The sequence below is a fragment of the Siphateles boraxobius genome, unplaced genomic scaffold, assembly GCF_051911475.1.
Source record: "Siphateles boraxobius isolate OS27281-9 unplaced genomic scaffold, OSU_SipBor_1 7, whole genome shotgun sequence".
Classification (NCBI taxonomy): domain Eukaryota; kingdom Metazoa; phylum Chordata; class Actinopteri; order Cypriniformes; family Leuciscidae; genus Siphateles; species Siphateles boraxobius.
This window is the reverse complement of record NW_027509197.1, coordinates 4,411,700-4,422,171: the sequence shown is the minus strand read 5'-3', so window position 1 is coordinate 4,422,171 and position 10,472 is coordinate 4,411,700. Positions and strand designations below refer to the sequence as shown.

The 10,472-nt window shown below is 41.7% G+C and overlaps 1 protein-coding gene across 1 annotated transcript; it reads left to right on the top strand.

Moving 5' to 3' along the window:
* Nucleotides 1–3,800: 3,800 nt before the first annotated feature.
* LOC143723181 (uncharacterized) lies at nucleotides 3,801–7,195 on the top strand. The gene is made up of 6 exons (XM_077215187.1): nucleotides 3,801–4,276; nucleotides 5,038–5,321; nucleotides 5,428–5,762; nucleotides 5,957–6,376; nucleotides 6,490–6,644; nucleotides 6,768–7,195. Exons 1-6 carry the CDS (start codon nucleotides 3,816–3,818, stop codon nucleotides 7,030–7,032), a joined length of 1,920 nt encoding a protein of 639 aa, XP_077071302.1. The 5' UTR covers nucleotides 3,801–3,815; the 3' UTR covers nucleotides 7,033–7,195.
* The last annotated feature ends 3,277 nt before the right edge of the window (nucleotides 7,196–10,472 follow it).

Genomic DNA, 10,472 nt, shown 5'->3' with positions numbered 1-10,472 from the left:
ATTTTCAACAACTTCAAGAATTGTTCCCATTACAAATGCAAGTATTCAATTCAATGAAATGTGAAAATGAAATTCTGATGGTTCTTCTCATAGACCCTCTTCCGGTTTCCAATTTCATCCTATCACTAACCTATTTATGTATTCATGTGTGTATGTTGTTTAGTTTATTTATATTCATATAAATATCTATATTTAGTTAATAAAACTTGTACATAATATGTATTTGGTTCTGTTTTGTTTGCAATACAAGTCACTTTACGATCACGGTTTTTGCTACTGGCTCAAAGTACTGTATAGGCGAAGAAATAATTATTCTTCGGTGGCCATGGAAGATACCCTTTTCTTAGAATAAATTAATAATCAAAAGAGCTCGTTGGAAGAACTGATTAATTGATTGTAATATTAATTCAGCCACATCAAGTTAATCCAATTAACTGACCCAAATATTTATAATTTATAATAACAAGATATTATTGATTATTAATATTTCCAAAAAGCTGAGTTCCTTACAATGAGCTGGGCCCCCTCAGAGGCCAAGCCCACAATACTGGGTGGGGGTGAAATATCATGCTGCCCGTCTGAGAGAGTAGATCCCTCCTGACCGGGAGCTCCAAGGGAGAGCCGTCCAGGAGAGAAATCAGGTCCGCAAACCATACTCGGGCCGGCCAGAACGGGGCTACTAATAGTAGGCTGACCTCGTCCCGGCGAACCCTCTCCAGAACTCCAGGTAGCAGAGCAATCGGGGGAAAGGCGAACAGACGTGACCTCGGACACGGCTGCACCATAGCGTCCAACCCCAGAGGGGCTGGATGGCTGATGGAAAACCACAGATGACAATGCGTGGTCTCCTAGGAGGCGAATAGGTCCACCTCGGCGCAACCAAAACTCAACCAAAGGAGCTCCACCACCTCGGGATGGAGTCTCCAATCCCCCGGCCTCGGCCCCTGTCTCGACAGGGAGTCTGCTACCACATTCAAATACCCAGGAAGATACATTGCTCTCAGAAATAGTAACCTCCCTACGGACCACAGGAGGATCTGACGGGCCAACTTGTAAAGCCGGCGAAACCGCAGGCCCCCCTGATGATTTATATAAGAGACCACCGACGTGTTGTCTGACTGAACTAACACATGATGACCTCTCAGGTCTGCTAGGAAGTGTTTCAGAGCCTGGAACAACCTCAGGAACTTCCTGTGTTGTGGAAGGATGGAAATGTGGAAGTACGCGTCCCTTAGATCTATCGTGACAGACCAGTCCTTGGATCTGATTTGTGACACGATCTGCTTGATAGTGAGCATCTTGCATTTTGGCTTCCCTACCGAGCAATTCAATAGGTGCAGGTCTAAAATTGGACGCAACCCCCCATCCTATTTTGGAACGATGAAATATCGGCTGTAATAGCCTGACTCCACACTGGGAGGAGGAACCCGTTCTATAGCCTCCTTTTGAAGGAGTGCTTTCACCTCTTGTTCCATAACCAGAGCCTGCTCGGGGCCCACCACTGTAGGCAGAACCCCTCTGAATCTTGGTGGGCGACACCTGAATTGGATAGCATAATCCCTTTCTATTGTCTGCAGGACCCAATGAGATATTTTTGGAAGGCTTTTCCACTCTGCCAGAAATTCTACTAAGGGTACCAGTCTCTCGAGACTGCCCTCTGGTGTAACTTGAGCAGCAAACGCAGCGCCCTGTAACGGCACACCGGCAGGGAACAACTGGTCTAACCGCTCTGAAACCCTCCTCAGAGGGAGCGAGCGTCCCTCGGGAAATCGCTCGCTGGGACCGTCTGTGCCCCGGCATGAAGGCGGGGTTGGCAGAACGGGCCCCTGAGGGCACCGAGGAAGAATGGGCACCGTAGAAAGAGGTGAACACCTTTCCGCCTCGGTGGAGACCACCCTCAGTGTCCTGCGCGCCGTGGCGCCAGGACTTCTCCCGCCCAGCAGCCCCAGGGACATGAATTTTTAAAGGGAAACATTTCTTAAAAGCTGTTGTTTGCTTTTCCTTCTCCTGGAATTTATCGATGACAGAATTTACAGCATCGCCAAATAAACCCAGGGGGGAGAGAGGAGTGTCTAAAAGGAAAGCTTTTTCTTTTTCTTTTATATTTGTCTGATTTAACCACAGATGTCTTTCTGCGGCCACCAGAGCTGCCATAGATCAACCCACTAGCTTGGCCGACTCTCTGGTTGCGCACAGGGATAAATCAGCAGCCTGACGCAGTTCGCGAACCACGTAAGCACTGACCTCCTCACTCTCACTCACGTCCCTCAGCAGGTCAGCCTGGTATGCCTGCATAATAGACATAGTATGCAAGTATGCAGACATGACGCAGCCTGACCCGCCGCCGAATACGCTTTACCCACAAAAACCGAAATATTTCTAAGAGGCTTGGTGGGTAATGCCGGTGCCTTAACAGATGACGCAGCCTCAAGGGAGAGAAAACTCACAAGCGTCTCTTCCACGCGAGGCATAGCCGAATAACCATATGATTTTGCCCCCACAATATTAGAATATGTTGAAGTCTGGGGACTAAACACTCTATATGACACTCTTTTTTTCCACGATTTCGACACCTCAGTGTGGAGATCGGGAAAAAACGGCAAGCACCGGCATGGAGGTTGCACTCGTGACGGCAAAAATCTCTCATCTAATTTTGATTTAGAAACAGACTCCTGTCTAGTCACTGGCCATACAATGCTGAGTTTTTCTACAGCTCTTGTTAATACCTCCACTAGCTCATCACTTTCGGGAGTGTAAGGTGGCGAATCCTCCACATCTCCCTCATTTATAACTGGTGCCTCAGCCCGAGCGGAAGAAACCGCAGCGCGTGCTTCCGAAAACGGGACTGAGGCACTGGATCTCACAGGTGAAGGGAGAGATAAGGCAGAGCCCGTCTCTAACCCCGCTGAGAGATCCATCTGCTATCCCCACGAAACGCGTCGTCGCTCTGCCTCGGCAAGAGCGGGACCCGAACCGCGGGGAGCGCGCACCGAACCGCTCTCCTCGAAGAGCACCCGGCGGGAGCGGAGCGTCCTTAATGGCAGACGCTCGCAATGATCACAATCAGCTCCCTCGAGAGCTGACTGGGCATGCTGCACTCCCAAACAAACAACACAAAGAACGTGTGTATCCCCACTCGTAAAATAACGCGAGCAGGGAGGGACACACTTCCTAAACTGCTGTTCGTTCGCCATATCTCTCTTAATATATATATATATATATATATATATATATATATATATATATATATATATATATATATATCTTTGTGTGGTGAAGAGTAAGTAAAGACAGACACAGGGACAGATTCACATATGTGACCCGTCACGGAAAGCAGTGACACAAGTCGGCAGCACAACTTGCGAGCAAAATGAGAAACAAGCGTTTTTTTCCCAAAATTGGTGATTTCCGCTTTTTTGCAGAATCTGTTAGTTGAGATCATGAAGAAGCCTCTCCATGTTTGAGATAACAGTATTGGTATATTCAAAAGCGTACATTTTGAGGTTGAAATCGGCTTGTTTTTCGGAGATTCTAGCATGCAGTAGGGGCGTGTCATTGTGTATTTCCATACTGAATAGCCGCCGGCGCTTTTGCCCCCGCCCCCCAACAGCGTGGCTACTTAATTATGCAGCGCTCTAGCCGGCTCTATCTGATATCAAAATTCAATGAAGATGGACGCCGCAAAGAATGTCGCAGACGAGCTGAACCGTGGCCGTTACAATGAAAATGTTTTGAAGTACTTCTTCGACAAGCCGGATGCTTATGAACAAGCGTTCACTGATTCTGAAGACGATCTGAGCGACGATGAAAGTGGCATGATAAGACTGAATAATATCCCTAATCTACAACTGAGCGAAGATGAAGACGAGGAAGAATGTATCGGACTGGCGTCAGACGAGTTGGACCGTAAGATATCAGAGGCTATATCGATAGTAACATTTGATGGGGATATAGATAGAGAAATGGGGAAAATCCGTAACTTTGACTGTAAATGTTACACGAGGAGAAAAGAGAACTCTCTGCATGGGAGACAGTCTTGTAGCCAGAAGCTTTCTCCAGACATTATGTACAACATACGGCTGGATTCTTTAGCTGCGGAAAAAGAGTGGCAGGACATGCGAATTATTGGACATTTAGAGGCAAACAGACGCACAGTGCAAACTTCGGAGATGGTTACATCCACAAAGAAGACCCCGACAAAGAGAAAGTGTGCCCGAACGACTTATTTCATTGGAGGCAACGAGATCTGCAAGAATACTTTTCTGTTTCTTATGGGGTGAGTTTCCATAAACATCAAAGTTTGTCGTTTTAAGTTCATTCTAAGTTCAGCTCATGTTTAGTCCATGTTTAGACCTTCCAATACCTACCTATTGTTTTTAGCTAGCTCAGGACTGTCGTTTTAGTTGTAACGTTAGCTGCTAATCGTTAGCACCATATCACTTGCCAAAACCCCCATTACTATAATGAGCTTTAAGATGGTAATGTGAGCTTCTGCTATTAATTTGAATAATGCTTCAATTGCTTGAATTGACTGGTGTTAATGACTTAACTTATCCCAGGTAAACCTGCCTGTTAGCATTCTTGAATTGATTGTGATGCTAATAATTTTAGCCAGTGGTGGAGGAAGTACTACTTAATATTCTTACCAAGGATTTACTAACGTAATCGTAAATGTATCAGATTAAATTCCTACTTAAGTAAAAGTATAAAGTATACGTAGCCGTAAAATGTGCATTATAAGTCAAAAGTAAAAGTATTTATGAAGAGTTTAATGTACAGGATTTTTTTAATCCTTTGACTCGAACCAGGTCTAACCACTAACTGTGAGGTCTAAACCAGGACTAAAACAAGACTAAACCAGGAAGTACAGATACAAGCTCTAAAGTAAGTAAAAGTAAAAAGTATTCATCATAAAATTTACTTCAGTAAAGTAAAAGTACCTATAATTTGTACAATACATTTTGATATAGGTGACAAGATGCCTGTTAGCAAGACCATGATGTTAAACGTTTTTTCTTTTTTCCCCCCTTTTTTCAGCATTGGCAGAGACACCCTGGCTGATATAGTCAAACACTATGAGGAGAATGGGGCAAGACCACGTTTGAGGAAGAAGCACTCACTGCCACGTCCACCAGCCAGGTTCATCAGCCCTGAGGATATCAACAGAGTTGTGGACTTCATAAAAAACTATGCAGAAGACAATGCCATCATGCTGCCTGGCCGACAGCCTGGGCATAAGGATTGGTATGTGAAGTTGCTGCCAACTCATGTGTCCAAGGCCTCAGTGTGGCGTCTCTACGTGAAGTCTGCTAAGGAGCTTGGTATGTGTAAACATTGATTTAAAATTGAGTGCTTATAAAGTGAAATAATGCGGAGCACTATTAGCAATTACAATACAATTAACCATAAGCAATATCTGTTTTTCAGGTGAGCGTGCAGTTTGTAAAACCAGCTTCAAAGCACTGTGGAACCGACTTCTCCCACACATCAAAAGTTGCCGGCCACGCACAGATCTCTGCTGGCAGTGCCAAAGCAATAACGAGCAGCTGATACGAAGTGCAAACCTCCCAGATGATAGAAAGTCTGAAGCAGTAAAGAAGCAACAAGATCATCTTTCCCTTGTGCAGAAAGAGAGGGCTGTGTACAACGACATGACTGCTGCCTGCAGAAAGATTTGCTCTGGCTCTAACCTGTCTTTTGGACCATCCCTACCAGCAAGCAAGAAGATTAGGATGCATTACAGTTTTGATTTTGCTCAGCAGGTAATATTTCACACACATTTACTTCACTTTACTTCATTGATGTCCCTTAAAGGGCGATTTGGTGCATGAGAATAAATAGTGCAAATGCAGAATAGCATCAATATAGTAAGGTTTATCTTTATTAGACAATTATGAATAGATGCAAATTTAATTTAATCTAATCCAAGTTCCCTCTCTCCCTCTGTCTCCTACAGTTACACTTTCCCTCAAACCCTCTCCAGCCAGGACCAATGTACTTCCTGACCCCACGGAAATGTGGCCTATTTGGTGTTTCATGTGAAGGGCTGCAGAAACAGGTGAATTACCTGATTGATGAAGGCATGTCATCTACTAAGGGAAGCAATGAAGTCATCAGCTACATGCATAATTTCTTCTGCAACTTTGGAGTTGGAGAAACAGAGGTGGATCTTCATTGTGACAACTGCAGTGGGCAGAACAAGAACAACTTCATGCTCTGGTACCTTGCCTGGCGGGTTGGACACAAGCTTCACGATAAAATTGAAATCCACTTCCTTATTGCTGGCCACACCAAGTTTTCCCCTGACTGTGGCTTTGGACTCATCAAGCAAGCCTACATGAAGACAAGAGTCAACACTTTGGCAGACATCGCTGAGGTACTTTAACTTTACTTTGCTTTAATGACTTCAGTGCTGTTTTCTGTTCTGCTTCAATGAAACATTTAACTGAAGATTTTTTTTTCTTCCTCTCTTCTCTTTTTTGTCATCAGGTTGTGGAAAACAGCTCTCCTGTGAGTCGCCTCAATATCCCACAGCTTGTTGGAACGGCAGAGGGCAAAGTTTTAGTCCAGACCTTCGACTGGCAGCAGCATCTGACTCGCCACTTCCGTAGACTCCCACAGATCAAGAGTTATCAGCACTTCAGGTAATTGAAACTTTCACATTGTGTACATACAATATAACATAGCAACAACATACACATGACAGTTTTTTTATAAGAAAATACTTTGCCATGTTTAAAATGTCTTATGTGCTTTTTCTGTCACAGCTTTGAAGCCAAGAGACCAGGTGTGGTGCTTGCAAAAAGTCACCGTGATGCACAACCTGTCGAATATCAGCTACTGCGCGACGGAGCAGATCTGCCCCCTGTCGACGGTCTTCCTGTCCTGGCCCCACCTGGACTGAAAATTGACAGGCAGAACTATCTATATGAAAAAATCAGGCCATTCTGTGCTGACGAGGCAAGAGACATCACATGCCCAGCGCCAAGGGTCACAACACAGAAGAGTCCACAGAAGAGGATGCGAATGTAATTTCTTTGGACTGTGTCACAAAGACCTTTTTTCTTGTTTACAACACCTGCAATGTCACTTTATCAACCAACCACCTGAATTTAGTTTTACATTCTTGTATGAAAAGCACTCTAAACAATGTTTGATTGATTTGCTTATGGAAAATAAAAAAAGAATATATCAATCAACCAGTTTATTGCTTATTTTTTATCATTAGCAAAAGTTTGTGTTTCATGTTGCATGAGTACACCGAAGAAAATTCCTAGTCTGTAAAACCTTTCATTGACAATGGCAATAAAATCTATTCTGATGCATACTCCTATACTGTATGTAGGGACGGACGGGGACTAAAAAACAGCCCTGGACTTTGACTAGGCCTGGCCCAAAGCAATCGGCGCGCAGAAACTCGACAACAACAACAATAACGCCTGCCATGAGTGTCACAAGACTTTAATTGTGGCTCATGGTACTATACCATCCAAATTATAGCTAACAGCATATTCTACAATCTATTCCATGCTGTCTTAAAATGAATTTATTACTTAATAATCTTAATTAATTTATGCAGTAATTAATCTTAGCTACTGCACAAATAATAATACCACATCTAAATGAAAATACACCATTACAAATGTAACTTCTGTATTCAAAATCTTCAATGTTTGTAAGCATTAACTGTAACGTTACCAACATTTTTAAAAGTAAAAGCACAACATATTTCTTAATATTAGCTACTGCCCAGCATATATATATATATATATATATATATATATATATATAAATCACATAGCACATCCTGTTTCTGATTTTAACATTCTCTAGAGTTTATCTTATTTTTTATTCAGTGTACATAAGAGTTGCCTATACAGTTTTATCGGTAGATGCTAAGAGACATTTATTTATTACCTGTTTGCAAACTTTTTTTTTTCTTTGATGGCACATTTTCCTGACCTTTTTGCTCCCCCCTGTGCTTTACAGCTTTACAGGGGGGAGCTTTACAGGGGGTATGGCTTATCTAAATGAGATGTAAATGAGCCCTATTGTCACTCCCAGCAGCAGAGAGAGGTGAGAACTGCACAATCTTTTGAGGCTGTTTTCTCCCCTTTTAGCTTTTTTGTGTGCCTACCTTCAAATGGCCACAACATCTCCAAATATTATCAGATTTCCATGTGTTAAACATCGTTGGAAAGCTTTGAGACTACACTTTCAGAATCTGTGAATAACTCAAAATGCCCCAAAACCGACTTGTGTCCCTACTTTCCGTGATCGGTCACATATAGCGCGACTGAAGGCACAGAAAGCTGTTGCGCTTGTGTTTATGGGGTGCTTTATAGTTTCCTGGTCGATGACGTCACCCGCCTATGACGTTCCATCTCTCCATTGGGCTGATTTCATACGTGCTTCATGACGCACAATGCAGGGGCGTTCCCACAGCGTTTGACGCAGCTCGAGTTCCCTTGAAAGGGAACTACATGGCTGCACGACTTTGCGCATACATTGTAGATTTTTCTGGTTAAAATTGCGATTACAATTATTGCGATTATTAAAATACAGGGTGGATAAGTCAGGACACCCCTATGTTAAATTCCCATAGAGGCAGGCAGATTTTTATTTTCAAAGGCCAGTTATTTCATGGATCCAGGATATGCATCCTGATAAAGTTCCCTTGGCCTTTGGAATTAAAATATCCCACATCATCACATTCCCTTCACCATACCTAGAGATTGACTTGGTTTTATTTCAGTTAGCCTAATAGCTGGTTTGATTTGCATTGAGAGATGATCTTATGGAAAGTACGCCATGCCGATCTCTAGGTATGGTGAAGGGTGTGTGATGATGTGGGATATTTTAATTCCAAATAATAATAACAATAGACAATAGCATGCGGCCTATAAATCGTTAAAAAAGAACACTTCAGTACATACACTAGAGAAAAATATATGGCTATGTTACTTCAAATGTTTCCATTCGTTACAAACACAGTATTTAACATTAAACATGGTTCTAAACATTATAATATTCACCATATTAGAGTAAACACTGATACTAGCCTAACATTACTTCTATATCATGCTGTGTTTTATTATCAAACATAAAAAAACATCCTCATGTCGTACATGTATATATATTTCGCATTGAAGGGTAGCCTGCCTGTCTATTGTTCATATTTCAACATTTTTCCGTCGATTTCATAAATTTTAGTCAAGCAACAGTTCAACTCCAATGTTAAGTTTATGCAACAATAACACTAACTAATATAATTCATAATACATTTCTTACCTTAAATCTTTCTTGTCTTCTCGCATTCTTCTTCTTCTGAGGTAAATCCAATGTAAGCTCACAGCATGTCTTCCAAACTCGATGAAAAGCAGAGGACTGGTGAAGTTTGGTGCTTTGTTTTTGAGGTCAGTAGCGCATTCGCATTCCTTCACGTGGAGATTTGCATATCAATCTTTTTTGCATGTGGGCGTGGTCAAATTAAAACTAATGAGCAAGCGTTTGAGAAACTGGATATTTTGTTGGTTTTATACAAATTACTTAGAGAAAATTTGTTTTCGTTTTGAATCAGATCATTTAAGAGTACACACTTAATCGATTATAAAGATATATAGCTCATGCTTGGGTGAATAGTATTCGCTGAGTTTTGTTTCAGTTTATAGACCTGCTCAAGAAAAAAAGTTCACCGAGACGGAGAGGCAGAAAGCACACCCTGTTTATTTTCTTTATTTTACAAAAGCAATGTTGTGTTTTGATTGTAAGTGGACACATACAAAAGTAGACATATCACAGATCATTTTTTCATATTTATTTTTTCTGTATGCCCATAAATGACGGAGTAATTTAAGTCTATTGTGCTACTATGTGAAGAAAATCTAGCAAAACGCGCCGGCACGTTTTCAGACCACAGAGGGTTGAATGCAATTAATGTCCAATAAAGGGTGGTTTAAAGCACTTAATGACATTTTCCATTTTTCCATGACCTAATCAAAAGTGAGAATTATTTACCCTAATAACCATTAACAACTCCTTTACCACTGATTTAAAATACTTTACATCACTTATATGTTTAATAAATTGTTAACAAAGCACTAAAACATTATATAAAAATGTTTATGAGCTAATTAAAAAAATGGTTAATTACAGTGACAATGAATGAAGGACTCACTGTTTATCAGTGTTGGGAGTAACGCGTTACAAAAGTAATGCATTACAGTAACATATTACGTTTTGCTGTAACGCAGTAGTGTAAGGCATTACTAATCAATTTTCAGTAATATTTTACTCGGTACATGTTCGGTAAGGCTTGCGTTACAACAGACTTTTAGTTTTAATTGTAAAACAAACAAACAAAAAAAACCCAGCAAGACCGCCAGACATTACGAATGAAAGATGCAAGTAGGCTAAATTAACTGTTCGTGGTCAGTCAATAGCCGCGTGTGAGGTCCAAGTCTGTAATTAAA

What these genes read in the sequence shown, in the direction of transcription:
- LOC143723181 (XM_077215187.1), top strand. Translation starts at nt 3,816, where the DNA reads ATGATAAGACTGAATAATATCCCTAATCTACAACTGAGCGAAGATGAA. An exon ending in ACTTTTCTGTTTCTTATGGG is followed by an intron (nt 4,277 to 5,037) that starts GTGAGTTTCCAT and finishes CCCTTTTTTCAG; the next exon opens with CATTGGCAGAGACACCCTGG. An exon ending in CTTTGGCAGACATCGCTGAG is followed by an intron (nt 6,377 to 6,489) that starts GTACTTTAACTT and finishes TTTTGTCATCAG; the next exon opens with GTTGTGGAAAACAGCTCTCC.